The sequence below is a fragment of the Protomyctophum parallelum genome (assembly GCF_964188405.1).
Source record: "Protomyctophum parallelum genome assembly, chromosome: 2".
In the NCBI taxonomy this organism is placed as follows: domain Eukaryota; kingdom Metazoa; phylum Chordata; class Actinopteri; order Myctophiformes; family Myctophidae; genus Protomyctophum; species Protomyctophum parallelum.
The window spans coordinates 28,971,566-28,987,417 of NC_139699.1; the positions used below are offsets into that span (position 1 = coordinate 28,971,566).

The following is a 15,852-nucleotide window of genomic DNA, read 5'->3' on the forward strand; positions in this document are numbered from 1 at the left end:
ACCCCATGCTATCTGGGTCTCCAAAATGTCAGAAACTTCAGTAGCATTGGGTTCTGCTTGTAGGGCTAGGGGTTTTCATTATTCAAATCAATTCCAATAATTCATTTTGCACAAAAAACACTTCTTGGCCTAAAAACGGCCATTGCAATCATCACAAATGTGATGAGGTCAGCACATTTTGGGGAATTTGGGCACATTTGAGCAAGTGGCTATGGCCGTTTTTAGCCCAAGGAGTGTTTTTTGTGCAAAACTAATGCATGGTATGGATTCAGAATCATGAAAACACCCCTAGTCATATGCTACTTGTCTAATGTTTTGTCTAACTTTTGCCTTTACAGTATATAGGTTGTCAATGGTATGGTCACAACCGTCACATATAAACCCCTTTTCCTCAATACCGACAGCCGGTCAGCAAGTGGATTCATGAATATTTATAGACAATATTTTAGGCCAATAGAAAATAAATTTTCAGCAGGGTGCGGGGCGATCTGCCCTCTATCCTCTATGACTTATACCTGCCCGAGGACTTATGTAACATCCATGGCTCTGGGGTGGGCACTTTATATTTGAAACCTGAACGTTTGTGTAGATGTACAGGCCAGAAATGGAGGCAGTGCAACAACCAAGTTGAACCTCGTCCAATCCATGACTGTCATGTGAAACTGTGCTAACAAACGGTCGACAGTGAAAATATACAACAGTACATCCTCTCTTCACGGTGGGGGATCCTCACTGGCAGGTGTGTCAGTAGGATACAGCAGTAGGTCCTCCCGGTGGGGGCTCCTCACTGGTAGGTGAGCCAGTAGGATACAGCAGTACGTCCACCCGGTGGGGGCTACTAAATTAAAAAGTAAAACAAGAACTTAGTGTTATTTGTTGGAGAGCCTTCATTGTATGATTGCATTAGGAGAAGTTGTTTGACAGCAACTCTTCTTCTTCTTCTCAGGTACATTCTGTCTATCGATAATGCTGACGAGATTGTGGAGTATGTTGGAGATCTTCTCCAGGGAACGGACGGGAAAAAGCGTGAATTTATAGATGAGCTCCTGAACCGATGGCAAAGGACCCGAAGGCAGTCCCAGCAGGCTGCAGATAACAGCCAAGGCCTTTTCCTCTTTAGAGAGTCCAGAGCTGGCCTAGGTACGTTGTATATAAAAATAAAAATAAATTGTCATCAAAGTTTTTTTAATGATTTTAAATAAAGCATACAAAATTCACATGACTTACACAAAAGAAAAAGACAAGAAAAAACAAACAAAAAACAAAACACACCTAGCAGTCAAAAAAAAGAAAACCCCTGGACAACACCCCTCCACACTCTGTTGTTGACACTCGTGGTTATATCATATGTAATGTACAAATACAAAATGTTACTACAACAATCCTTTGATATATAAATTAAAGTAGTCCCATATCTCATGGAACTTCCCTTTGACGTTATTCCTCCTGGCAATTGAGTATTCAAAGGATGCCGTTTCAGTCATAAGTTGGGTCCAGTCTGTGATCTCTGGCGTAGCAGAGCTCTTCCAGTTTCTCAGTATCAACCTAGCTGCAGTAATAAGGCCTGCAGTCACCAATGCATGTTGTGCCTTGGTGACCCCCTGTGGCAGCACCGTGCGATCTCCCAAGAGACATAACCTTGGGCATTCTGGTAGTATTAGCCCCATCCAGTCTCCAAGTTTCCCCAGTACCTCTTTCCAGAAAGGCACAACCACAGGACATTCCCAAAAGGCATGTAAAAACGTACCATCTTCCCCTTTACATTGCCAACACCGTTTGTCTTCCACCAAGCAATCAGTGTTAATTATGTTATTAATTATGTTAACTACTATGTTATCTAGGTCAGATATAGTGGACGAACCAAATAATGTGCCATTGTGGTTGCCAAGTTGATATTTGGCACACGATGAGGAAGTAGTAGGCATTATTTTGCAGCATAAAGATGTCCCGTGGTGGACAGACGTGGTCTAATGAAGAGAGAGAAGCCCTTGGCTTATCGCAATATGGCCAGGTGATCACATTTATCAAATGCTGAAGGTTACACACAAAACCACTGCAGTGTAGGACATTTAGTGAGAGAATGGAGGTGATTGGGTCCCATTGCACATTTGCACAATGTCGCATATCGCATTAAAGTGAAGAGTTGGCGCTCACAGTACAGACATGGACCGAGAATTCTAACGGCTCCGCTGATCTGTAGTCAGATAAAAGTGGTATGTGTGTTTGTGTAGACAGTAGCAGTTCTTAGTCCTGGGGACTGATTTCAGTCCTGAGGATTCATAGGGGTCATTTAATGAGATCAGTGCAGATTTGCAAAAAAATTAATTCAGTCTTGGGATTTTTTTTAGCTTTAAGCCCTGCAGTAGGCTACTCCTATTAACCTACCAGGCTTATGTATTTAGACTAGCCGCTACTTTACAAATAAAGTTGGTAAAGTTGTAGCGATCTGCTATTGCACACAGGCACGCGCGCACACGTGTCGGTTGTGGACAGCTGGTTCCAGCCCTAATGTAGTATGACGCAGGGACGGATTAATCCCACGATGGCCCCTGGGCCGATTTTGGGGGGCCCCCACGGGGGCCAAGGGCCCCTGGGCCACGGCCCCACCGGGGCTAATTTGGCCCTGGTATGAAGTAAAATATTGAACAGGTATGTTTGTGTATCGTTTGTGGATAGCTGGTTCCGTTGTGCCAGATTCCTCGGACTCCTCCAAGGACTCCCAGAAGAAGTCAAAGCGTAAAGGACGAAACAACAAGCAGGACGTGATGACCATCAACCAGGAAGCAGAGCCTGAAGTAGAAGTGGTCAAAACCCCCATCGACCTCAAGAAGGTGAGTGTGTTGAGTAGGGGTGGAAAATAAAATCCTTTGTTCGATTTATCGCGATTAATTAATCGTGATTATTAATTGATTCACACATGTCAAACATCGATTATTATTTTATTTAAAACAATACAGTATATATATATATTTGTTTTTTTTACAAAAAAAATAGTTTTCTGCAATTGTCAAATATATCCTTTCAGTTGACAGTGACACATCTTTTCCTTTTGTATTTTATTAGCAATACAAGATAATGGAAGTAAATTAATGTGTTTTTCATTATGGATCATTAGAAAGCACTTTGTGTCACACAGTCAGGGCGACGTATTTGCATCGCATTGCTTCTGTAATCAAATCGTAAATGTATTGTAGCCCAATTAATCTGAATTAATCGAATCGTAGGCTTCTGAATCTGAATAGAATCGTCAGGTATCTAGCGATTTACAGCACCCTATTGTTGAAGCTATTTTGCTGTTATTAGGGCTGTAACAATGATTAGTCTAATTGCAGTTATTTGAGCTAATCACAATTATTTTTGCATAATCGTCATAATGTCGAAATTTAAAAAATGCGGAAATAGTAGATCCAAAAGCTGTCAAGCTGTCAAACAGTGTCAAAACAAACATTAAATTATCTTTATTGATAATGGCATTTAATGTTTGTGTTAGGGACAAGATGACGTAGATTTTCCCTTCATTGTCAATGGCGTTTTTAAAACATTGAACTAAAAACAAACATTAAGCCTGTATATAGGAGGGGCTAGCACCGCTCAAAAATAATCACACTTGTGATTATTTTGATAAGCGCTCTTTTCATCATACATCACATTCCGTGCTCAGCCAATCAAATCATCAATATGGGTCAGGGGTACACACATTGCTCACATAATCAAATCATCGCTATGGGGTACAGCCAGTACACACAAACACAAAAAATAAAATAAAAATGGATCTTTCGAATAATCGTTAATAATATAATATAGTCATAGATTTTCATTTTGGTCACCTTTACACATCCCGGATGTCTTCCTCCATCCATCCACATCCACAGGCACAAGAAGTCAACACTTTGTCTTTGGCCAAGAAGAAGAGCAAGTTTGTGAATCTGTACAACAAAGAGGGCCAGGACAAGCTGGCCATCATCCTACCCGGGCGCCACGCCTGTGAGTGTCTGGCCCAGAAGCACGGCCTGGTCAACAACTGTCTCAGCTGTGGACGCATCGTGTGTGAGCAGGAAGGCTCTGGGCCCTGCCTCTTCTGTGGAAGTCTGGTGAGTTCCATATCTGTTTCATAGAAGACTCCGGGCCCTGCCTCTTCTGTGGAAGTCTGGTGAGTTCCATATCTGTTTCATAGAAGACTCTGGGCCCTGCCTCTTCTGTGGAAGTCTGGTGAGTTCCATATCTGTTTCATAGAAGACTCCGGGCCCTGCCTCTTCTGTGGGAGTCTGGTGAGTTCCATATCTGTTTCATAGAAGACTCCGGGCCCTGTCTGTTCTGTGGGAGTCTGGTGAGTTCCATATCGGTTTCATAGAAGGCTCCGGGCCCTGTCTGTTCTGTGGGAGTCTGGTGAGTTTCATAGAAGGCTCCGGGCCCTGTCTCTTCTGTGGAAGTCTGGTGAGTTCCATAGATGTTTCATAGAAGGCCCTGCATCTTATGTGGAAGTCTTTTAAGTCTGCTTGGTTTTAGGACGATTCAGTCTAAGGTGGTATTTACACGAGGATGGTGTTCATATAAAACGTCAAAATAAAGTATCGTTTGCTGCTGTCATTTAGACGAGAACCATGTTCTCAGGAGGTGAAAACGCAACAAAGTGAAACCGCCTCCCAGAGTGGAAATCTTTAGAACACCGTTTCCTATGGTCTCCATATAAACAGGCAAAACGGTGAATCCGCAAAACTTATGACATCATGGCTCACGTTGGCTCACAGCGCTTATGTTTATTACATTGATGCAGAGCCATATCATTATGATATAATGGAGTTCCTGAACAAGCCTCCCTCCTCGCCTACAAACTGATGCTCATCAGCGGTGTTGAATGTAAAACCATGATGTAAATAAAAAGCCATGTGATAGACGACAGCCGTTTATGTAGTCTAATGTATTATAAAATATATACCATCCCGTGGTATGTCCAGAGCCGTGGTGCGCAGGCTTACGTGAAGGTTTCTTCTTCTTGTACGTGGGGGACCTGTCTATTTGGCAGCCCGTTATCGCCACCTAGCGACAGTATACCATAATAACACATCATATCATAACGTGTGCGTTCTCGTGTAAAGGGTAAGAAAAAATGAGAACGCATCGGGACTTTGACGTGTTATATGGAGATGGTCGCCGTCTAAAAGAGGTCTAAGATTCATAATTTTTCTGTTGATGTTATTTTTTTTTACTGTTACTTCAGGTTTGCACCAAAGAAGAGCAGGAGATCAATAAGAGATATTTGTTTTGTGTTACTTCAGGTTTGCACCAAAGAGGAGCAGGAAATCCTGCAGAGAGACTCCAACAAGAGCCAGAAACTGAGAAAGAAACTGATGGGAGGTGAGACACAAAACTGTACTTAATATGACGCTAATTTCACTGACATTATTCAATGTCATGGTCTCTCTTTGAATGGAGTTAACATTACTCTAATAGACCCCCAGGTGTTTTGTACGTGTCTATGGAGTTAACATTACTCTAATAGACCCCCAGGTGTTTTGTATGTGTCTATAGAGTTAACATTACTCTAATAAACCCCAGGTGTGGTTATAATATTCAAATATGTCTTCCCTGTGTATTTTTGGTTTCTTCCTGAAAGCCGAAAGCCTTTGAGTCAAAAGGCCCAATTGAAATCACACCACTTTTGTGGACTGAGACTCATGTTTCTGTTTGGTACAGAGGACTCAGATAGAGACTGTCTCATGTTGTTTCTGTTTGGTACAGAGGACTCAGATGGAGACTGTCTCATGTTGTTTCTGTTTGGTACAGAGGACTCAGATGGAGACTGTCTCATGTTGTTTCTGTTTGGTACACAGATGGCTCAGATCTTCCACACCAAGAGGCTCGTATGAAGGTGGGTCTGGAGAAGGCCATCCAACACAAAGACAAGCTGCTGGAATACGACAAGAACAGGTATGGTAAAATCAGCACACTTTGGTTGTAGTTTGGTTGTGCAGTTCATTACTTTGGTAGTAGTTTGGTTGTGTAGTTTGTTACCTTGCCATGGTGGAACTCCAATCGCGAGAGGTTTATATTACGTTTATTTCATTCTGTACTCCTATTGTGCTATCTTGACTGTCTGGTTTTCTGTGAGATTTGCCGGGATCCGAATTCCCAAGAATACAGCAGATATAGCTAGGTTTAATACGCACAATTGGTTTGTTTAATGCTTCAATAATATCCTTATTTTACGAATCAAACATGCTTTTTATAGGGTTTTTTATTAGTTCATTCTTAAACATAAAACACATATTATCAACATTCACACGTTTGTTCAAACTTCCCCACACAGACTGATAATAGTACCCTGGATTTGTGACTTAGCACGCCCTTAAAGTCTATTACCTAACCCTGCTCTCATTTGGAGAAGTGTAGTTATATTGAACATAATCATAGTATTCCACTTTGTGTGGTTCTATTAAGTAAGTGTGCATAATTATGGTATTTCACTTGTTTGTGATTCCACTATGCTCACTTTGTAATGTGTGTGTGGTTCCACGTTTGTGTGGTGTTCCACCCACTAACCAGGTATGTGTGGTATGTGTGTCTGTGGTTTAAAATCTGCCATATCAAAGATTATTTAATAAGGAGAAAAGAACACAATAGCACTTGGTTACAACCTAATTATCATATTACACATTAATACACAGTTATGAAATAATGCACATATCATATCATTATAATTACCGCTGGCCTCTGCTGGTTCTCTCACGGTGGTCTGGTGAATCTAAATTCAACCCTGGACCAAACAGTATACTAGACCAGAGAGAGAGTTGCCTTTGCAACCAATCAAATAGCAGGGATAGCTGTCTCAGCCAATGGCCATCCTGCTTGCCTCAGTGAGACATCAGCCTCTTGCAACAGCCCCATCACTTCCTGTCATGTGAGCTGTTGCTTATCTCTAGATCAAAATGTCTAGATTAACTGTCTAAACCATTATATATATATATATTATCTAGGCTTTACTAACCCAGTATAATATTGGTTACTTTAGAACACATTTATCAATTAAAGGAATTAAAGAAGTTCTTTCCTCCTACCTACATGGACATGTCCTGTAATCAGTAACTTAGTTTCAGAGGTCTTCCTGCCAGCCTGTGGCAGGTCATAAAATGTCCTCACACCACTGACTGGTACTGATAAAGATCTTCACAACCCCCCATTTCACCAGTGGTGCCTTCAAAGGAATGCGTGGGAGACTCTCTGAGTTCTCCTCCAGTTTACCAGTGTGGAACACAGATGATCATCATTTGACCCCTTATAGATTTTACCACAATTCTGATAACGCATCTTCGCACATCCATATATAGTTCGACATTGACCACCATTCTAAATGAGAGATGTGTAGCTCAATTCTGCTCAACACTTGCTGTGACACCGTACCCATATCGTATCTTAGACCGGCATCTTCGGTTAGGTTTCTAAAAAGTTAGCTTTGTTTATCTTGGGGGATTAAATAATGAGTCCGTTATTGGATGAATGCACATGGCTTTTGAAGGGTAGCAGATCTACAAGCTCTCAGCTTGTAGATCTCAACATGTCAGCTGCAATGCGTTGTGAGCTTGTAGATCGTTCGCCCTGGCTTTTTTCGTTCCCGTTTTGAAACAATATGGCCCAGGGGTCTCTTGAGGCTAGCATGGCGCTATCCTTTTGGCTAGCATGACGACGGTTCTCCCGTTCTGTCGACACTCAGCACGAGGAGAACTCAGGTTCTGGACGACCAGTCGGACTACTTCGGCACCGATTCCAACCAATGGCTGTCGTCCGGAGAGCGCGACATGCTGCGGCAGAAGGAGGAGGAGCTGCGAGAACTCCGCCACGCTTCCCGGAAAGATCGGAAGATCACGTTGGACTTCGCCGGGCGACGAGTCGTCGACGAGGGAGACAACCTCGGACACTACTACGACAAGTGAGGACAAAGAGACTAGGGGAGTAGGGGTTCTCAACCGGTTCTCAACCCGGCCTGCTCTACAAGCAAAGCAAAAAACCCCATAAAAATAGCCGAAGCTCACAATGCCTCGCAGAGCGAGCTGTTGTGAGCTTTGGCTATTTTTTACAATTTTGCGCGAGGATGAGCGACTATTGCCTCATTGAGTGCCTCAACTCGGCTTTTGAAAAATCTTGAAAATGTGACTTTTCAGGCTGGATGAGACGCTCAAGGCCATGAACAGCGGTGCTCAGCTTCACTCACCATCGCCCCCTGGAGGACACAGTGGACGGCAGAATACCAGAGAGTTGGTCAACCCCAACATCGTGCAGGCTGCGCCCGAGGTATGTCTCTGTCAGATTGTAGAGTAGGAGAGTAGCGACACGCTTTGATCTCTGCGCAAAGCAGGTACCTATGGGCTATAGTTCCAAACATTGCTCTTGTGGCTGGAACTATCCCATTGCGATAGAATGAGCACTTCCGCATTCCAATGTTACAATGGGAGTCAACGCTACTTACTTAATATTACTCTGGTCTCTGTGTACTAGTGATGATTTTGACATTTGGATTTGCGTTGCGTTCCCCCCCCCCCCATTCTGAATTCCCATAGACTTAAAAAAATATATATATATATATCGCATCAAATAAGAACCTTGTAAAACAAACGATCCCGGCGGTATGACTCATAATGGATATGAAGGATCAACTGACTGCGAGAAAACGCTAATATTACTGCTGCTACATTTTCGCTAGAAATAGACTGTATCAAATATGAGTGCACTGACTGTCGTAAACGATACAGAGACACCTCCCCGACAATATCGCAGAGACAGTTTGTTTATTTTTGGACCACGATGCTTATATGAGACGATTCTAAGATGACCCCATGTTCTTCTCCATTGAGAAATTACTTCTGCGACCCAGGGGATGAGCGAGTGACGTCAGGACTTCTGTGCTCTATTGGGCCACATAATTGTGTGCAATAAAATTAGAATGGCAGTGTAATGACATGATTCAAGTAATGAAACAAGACTCTGTTACAAGGTTGGTTTTAGTAAGTTAAAACTGTGACGAAAAATGTTCAACTACCTTTTTCACGGACGAAAACTAAATGAAAGCTAAGCTATGAAGACTAAAACTGAGACTAAATATACTGACAATTTTGTTAAAAAAAAAACTTTTACATTGCAGTGTCGATACTTTTTAACTTAAGTAAAACATCTGGGTACTTTTTCCACCACTGCAGTGGGAGGAGGTGAGAGGAGACGAGACTCTAACCCAGCAGCATTATGTGCGGTCACTCAGTGGGTGGATGTGGGTGGAGACTAACCCAGCAGCATTATGTGTGGTCAGTCAGTGGGTGGATGTGGGTGGAGACCAACCCAGCAGCATTATGTGTGGTCACTCAGTGGGTGGATGTGGGTGGAGACTAACCCAGCAGCATTATGTGTGGTCACTCAGTGGATGGATGTGGGTGGAGACTAACCCAGCAGCATTATGTGTGGTGACTGTGGTCACTCAGTGGGTGGATGTGGGTGGAGGTGAGAGCCACCTGCAGAAAGGACTGACCGCGCCGCTGGGAGACGACGTTAAGGCAGGCGGAGGAGCCGAGGAGCGCTGCAGGCTGAGGCTGCAGGACCGAGAGCTGCAGGAGATGAGCGACGGAGGCTGGTGTCTCAGCATGCACCAACCCTGGGCCTCACTGCTTGTCCAAGGCATCAAGAGGTGAGACATGCACTAGAGATGTCGCGGTGTTAGAATTTCCCCACCGTTTCCACCGTGCTTCTCAACACCGGTTAAACCGGTAACACCGAATCCAACCACTAGGTGTCCTAATAGACCTGCCTCGCATTGATCCAGAAAGTTAAGAAACAGAAACTACAACAGCGCTTTGCACTTCCAAAGTAATTACTTACGTCGAGGCTTTAGGCAGTATAGGCAGGCACGGTCAAAAAATGCAACTAGAAGATAAACAATCCAGCAGAACTCTTTTCATCATTTTATTTTCCTCATATGATATTTGTCATATCAACGAGACCAACAACGCACCTGTTTCAGGCAGCTCACATAGCCTTCATCAGCGTTGATCAAGACGCTAACGCGAGATCATTACAGGATGAATTGAGAGCACAGCACCGTTGCTACAGATTATTGTGAGTAAATAAAGCACTAAAACATTGTGGAAGTATAAACTCACCGTAAGTCCAATGCACTCTAAGTCTGAATGCAGCTAAGACCTGTCACCAAAGCGAAAGTGAAATCTGACACCATGCTGGTGTGGGTTCAGACAGCTCCGCTCTGCCTGCTGCAGCCCCGTTAAAGAGCAGATCACTTTTGTTCTCTTCATAATAATAATATTAATACAACCTGTTGTCTGACTAAAGTATTGATAACCTGCTTATAAGCACACGGGTGCCACACGAAAATGAACTGAAGTGGTTTTATAGGGTACACGAGAAAAGAAATAGTCTAGCATTAAAAATAATAATAAAACGGTGCTATCGGTGTGCAAGTAATGTACTCGGTGGCGTGCCCGCCCAACGGTAACACCGGTATCACCGGACACTGTGACAAGCCTAACATGCACCAACCCTGGGCCTCACTGCTGGTCCAAGGCATCAAGAGGTGAGACAAGCACCAACCCTGGGCCTCACTGCTGGTCCATGGCATCAAGAGGTAAGAGATGATGAACCAACCCTGCGCCTCACTGCTGGTCCAAGGCATCAAGAGGTAAGACATGCACCAACCCTGGGCCTCACTGCTGGTCCATGGCATCAAGAGGTGAGACATGCACCAACCCTGCGCCTCACTGCTGGTCCAAGGCATCAAGAGGTGAGACATGCACCAACCCTGGGCCTCACTGCTGGTCCAAGGCATCAAGAGGTGAGACAAGCACCAACCCTGGGCCTCACTGCTGGTCCATGGCATCAAGAGGTAAGAGATGATGAACCAACCCTGCGCCTCACTGCTGGTCCAAGGCATCAAGAGGTGAGACAAGCACCAACCCTGGGCCTCACTGCTGGTCCATGGCATCAAGAGGTGAGACAAGCACCAACCCTGGGCCTCACTGCTGGTCCATGGCATCAAGAGGTAAGAGATGATGAACCAACCCTGCGCCTCACTGCTGGTCCAAGGCATCAAGAGGTGAGACAAGCACCAACCCTGGGCCTCACTGCTGGTCCAAGGCATCAAGAGGTGAGACAAGCACCAACCCTGCGCCTCACTGCTGGTCCAAGGCATCAAGAGGTAAGACATGCACCAACCCTGGGCCTCACTGCTGGTCCAAGGCATCAAGAGGTGAGACAAGCACCAACCCTGCGCCTCACTGCTGGTCCAAGGCATCAAGAGGTGAGACAAGCACCAACCCTGGGCCTCACTGCTGGTCCATGGCATCAAGAGGTGAGACATGCACCAACCCTGGGCCTCACTGCTGGTCCATGGCATCAAGAGGTGAGACATGCACCAACCCTGGGCCTCACTGCTGGTCCATGGCATCAAGAGGTGAGACATGCACCAACCCTGGGCCTCACTGCTGGTCCAAGGCATCAAGAGGTGAGACATGCACCAACCCTGGGCCTCACTGCTGGTCCATGGCATCAAGAGGTAAGAGATGATGAACCAACCCTGCGCCTCACTGCTGGTCCAAGGCATCAAGAGGTGAGACATGCACCAACCCTGGGCCTCACTGCTGGTCCATGGCATCAAGAGGTGAGACAAGCACCAACCCTGGGCCTCACTGCTGGTCCATGGCATCAAGAGGTAAGAGATGATGAACCAACCCTGCGCCTCACTGCTGGTCCAAGGCATCAAGAGGTGAGACAAGCACCAACCCTGGGCCTCACTGCTGGTCCAAGGCATCAAGAGGTGAGACAAGCACCAACCCTGGGCCTCACTGCTGGTCCAAGGCATCAAGAGGTGAGACAAGCACCAACCCTGCGCCTCACTGCTGGTCCAAGGCATCAAGAGGTGAGACAAGCACCAACCCTGCGCCTCACTGCTGGTCCATGGCATCAAGAGGTAAGAGATGATGAACCAACCCTGCGCCTCACTGCTGGTCCAAGGCATCAAGAGGTGAGACATGCACCAACCCTGGGCCTCACTGCTGGTCCATGGCATCAAGAGGTAAGAGATGATGAACCAACCCTGGGCCTCACTGCTGGTCCATGGCATCAAGAGGTGAGACAAGCACCAACCCTGGGCCTCACTGCTGGTCCATGGCATCAAGAGGTGAGACATGCACCAACCCTGGGCCTCACTGCTGGTCCATGGCATCAAGAGGTGAGACATGCACCAACCCTGGGCCTCACTGCTGGTCCAAGGCATCAAGAGGTGAGACATGCACCAACCCTGGGCCTCACTGCTGGTCCATGGCATCAAGAGGAATACCACTATTAATAAGTGGTACCCACTTTTTGTGGAGTGGTATACCAAAGACCACTTTTGGAGCTCGCGCTCCCTCGTATAACATTAACTCCAGTTTGCGAGCAGAGCATCACATAATTTCAGCACGATCCCTCATAGGAATATTTTGCCATATCTCCAAACCTTTTAGAAATCCAAAGTCTTAGTGGTGGTCAATGTCGCATTACTTAGTTCAAGACCATTCTCCATGAGCTGTCATTTGACGCCGCCATTCTCTCTACTGCTTCCGTAAACGATTTTTTAAACCGTAAAACCATACAAGCCTAATATTCTCGTGCGACCGTTTCGGTATTCTTATCAACACTGTCTGTCTGTCTGTCTGTCTGTCTGTCTACAGGGTGGAGGGACGTAACTGGTATACGTCTCACCGCGGCCGTCTCTGGATCTCTGCTGCCGCTAAGAAGCCCACGCCTCAGGAGATCGAGGAGGTCCAGGCCATGTACCGTCACCTCTACAAGAAAGGTACACACGTTCATTTAACAAGTTAACAGCCACCGTGTGGCCTTAGATGGTAGTTAGCTGCGCCAGCCAGAATTGGGCAGTCATTCACTTCCGTTTTCCCTGCTCGCAGACCGCCATTGTAAGAAACAGCTTATGTTAGCATTAGCTCACAATGTTTATCTTTCGCCAGAAACGTTAATATTTCAATCGCAATGAGACAAATCACAAATCAGATCCGAACCTTGGATGGATGATCATCGTCGCGGACAGCGCTCATAGTTTCAGAGAAAACAGCAGTCCTATATTTTAAATGAGACTATATTGACCATTTGCCATCTCGTTTTCAGTAAAGCTGCCTCCTGCATTATGTTTATGTGCAAATTCAAAACGGGTGGTACGCATATTAACTTATATGGTAATATCGCCGCGGTCTGCATGTGGTCCATGGGATGCACTCGCATGTTTCCTGGGGCTGGAGGTATACTTATTCCTTAATTATTGAAACCTGCTACTTCAGTGATTTTATCCTGTGTTCAATGCGTTTCTGTGTTTGTGTGTGGACTCAGATATCTCTGTCGTATGGGCAGGGAGGACAAAAGTTTCCGTTTAGCAAAAGATCCATACGTTTAGCATGGGCCTTAGTCGTCTCAAATCTTATGGTATTTAGTCGACCGAAACTAGACTGAAACTGTGTGTGTGTGTGTGTGTGTGTGTGTGTGTGTGTGTGTGTGTGTGTGTGTGTGTGTGTGTGTGTGTGTGTGTGTGTGTGTGCGTGTGCGTGTGCGTGTGCGTGTGCGTGTGCGTGTGCGTGTGCGTGTGCGTGTGCGTGTGCGTGCACGCACAGAGCCCAGGTTTCCTAAGGACTATCCCACCGGCTGTCTGCTAGGCTGTGTCAACATGACAGACTGTCTGTCCCAGGAGCAGTTCGCAGAGCAGGTTAGTGTTGGAACCAGCCCTGTCTAGCAGTGCTGTAAAGTAACTAATTACATTTCCTACTGCATTTCTTTTTGGTATTTCTACTTTACTGGAGTATTTAATAATGTCAGTACTTTTACTCGAACCATCTATCCATCCATCAATCAATCAATCCATCTTCAACTGCTTATCCGTAGTCGGGTAGCGGGGGCAACAGCTCCACCAGAGTGCTCCAGACTTCCCTCTCCAGAGCAACATTAGTAACTTCCTCCTGGGGGATGCCGAGACGTTCCAAGGCCAGTGAGTCGATGTGTTTCCTCCATCTGCGCCTTGGTCTGCCCCGGGGTCACCTCCCAGTGGGACGTGCCATTTGGTTCCAAGCTATCATTTAGCTGGGCACCTGAGAAAATAAATAAATATATATATATACATACATATAAATAAAGTTCATTACAATTTTGACATATTATTGCTTATAGCAGCTTTAAAAGTACAAAACGTATGTCGATAAAGTCCCAAAAGTAGAAAGTACTCATTATGCAGAACTAGACCTGTACGTGCCCGTCACAGTCGGCCACCGGCATACTTGGGAACGATGCAATGCAACTTGGGAACCTAATGATATACGTTGTCATAGCATCCGTTTTAACTGCCAGCCGTTGTCCCACATGGAGATCTGTGTATGTGCCTGTGTGTGAAGACTGCAAACTGAAAAGTGTACTTGGCAATCAATTCGGCTTGATGCAATTCGGTTCTCGAGTTACGTGCATTACAACCGTACACACGCACGCACACACGCACGCACACAGAGACGTGGCGCATTATAGTAGATGTCCCATTTCTCGTTTGATGAACTAAAATCTTCTGATATTTAGTCGACTGAAACTAGACTAAATCTAAAACATGTCAGCTGACACAAAATATGACTAAAAGTGAATAAAATGTTATTCAAAAGACTGACTAAAACTAAACGTGCTGTCAAGACCCACACTGTTTATGTAAAACGGATGATGCAGTTCAATGTTCCGACCACCAGAGGGCATAGTGCACCATGTTACTAGCAGCACCTCAGTCATGTTCCACACTCTGCTACTGTCTGGCTGAATGTATGATGATTTAACCCATTTAGGACTGAGGTCCATTAAATAAAGGCTTCTAAATCCTAACAGTTTTCTCAAAAACCTAGGTTTCTATGTCAGTGATGCTCAACCCTTTTTCATGTCAAGGACCCCCAGAATTATCTGTATTTGGCCATGGACCCCCATCTGAAAATATGTAGTTCCAGGGACCCCCCAGAGGCAAAGATTTTAGCTGCGTGTTTGCTCTGAAAGAATATATATTCAATGATTTGTGCCACATTATTCTTTGCGGCTTTCGTCTTTATTTTATATTTTTTATAGAGGGACAGACAGTAGGCTGACAGGAAATGGGGGAGAGAGATGGGGGAGTGACATGCAGTAAAGGCCGTCGGAATCGGGCAACATTATTTATTCTGCATTTGAGCCGGACGGCCCACCATTTGATGACATTCAGCCTCTCAGACCCAAAACTAAAGATTATTTTGTTGTCGTCAGATAAGCTTTTGTCCACAATTCCATGCTGTATTGATTAAAATAACAATTCTTCTACGTTCTCTAATTGTGTAGACTTCTTGTGAATTAAGCAATGCACATGTTTAAAAATTTAACTATTGAGAGTGTAAAATTAAACATGCATTTGACACCCCCAAGAGTGCAACGCTCAGTGCCACGCTATGAGCTTGTAGATCTGCTATTTTTCAACAGCTGAGGTTTAAGATTAAAAAAACAAAAAAAAACAGATCCTTTCCAGGTCTTGATCGGCTAGAGCAGTGGTTACCAAAGTGGGGTCCGAGGACCCCCATGGGTCCTTATGGGAGTTCCAGGGGGTCCCCAGCTAAATGATAGTTTAAATTAACATTGATTTTACAATATAAATTGGGGATTGGGGATATTGAAATGTCATTAAATGGGGGTCTGTAGACTAATGCATGTCAAACTGGGGATCCTTGAAATTAAACGAGTTGAGAATCACTGCTAGAGCTGTAAAGATCTTCTCTTATGGGGGGTCCCTGGCATATCTCTTCAAATTGGGGTCCGTGGGATAATTAGTGT

At 45.0% G+C, this 15,852-nt stretch overlaps 2 protein-coding genes across 2 annotated transcripts in view; one reads left to right on the forward strand and one right to left on the reverse strand.

Annotated features, from left to right (window-relative positions):
* The window catches only part of LOC310876471 (cytochrome c oxidase subunit 5A, mitochondrial-like), a 217,592-nt gene that overhangs the window by 11,354 nt on the left and 190,386 nt on the right, over positions 1 to 15,852 (reverse strand). The window lies entirely within an intron of this gene.
* trip4 (thyroid hormone receptor interactor 4) overlaps positions 1 to 15,852 on the forward strand; it is a 78,137-nt gene that overhangs the window by 2,219 nt on the left and 60,066 nt on the right. The window contains exons 2-11 of the mRNA XM_083759158.1: positions 947 to 1,140; positions 2,677 to 2,831; positions 3,873 to 4,091; positions 5,277 to 5,355; positions 5,832 to 5,928; positions 7,709 to 7,924; positions 8,157 to 8,286; positions 9,465 to 9,667; positions 12,702 to 12,826; positions 13,650 to 13,741. Coding sequence (XP_083615284.1) covers positions 947 to 1,140; positions 2,677 to 2,831; positions 3,873 to 4,091; positions 5,277 to 5,355; positions 5,832 to 5,928; positions 7,709 to 7,924; positions 8,157 to 8,286; positions 9,465 to 9,667; positions 12,702 to 12,826; positions 13,650 to 13,741 — 1,510 coding nt within the window. The remainder of the gene's footprint in view (positions 1 to 946; positions 1,141 to 2,676; positions 2,832 to 3,872; positions 4,092 to 5,276; positions 5,356 to 5,831; positions 5,929 to 7,708; positions 7,925 to 8,156; positions 8,287 to 9,464; positions 9,668 to 12,701; positions 12,827 to 13,649; positions 13,742 to 15,852) is intronic.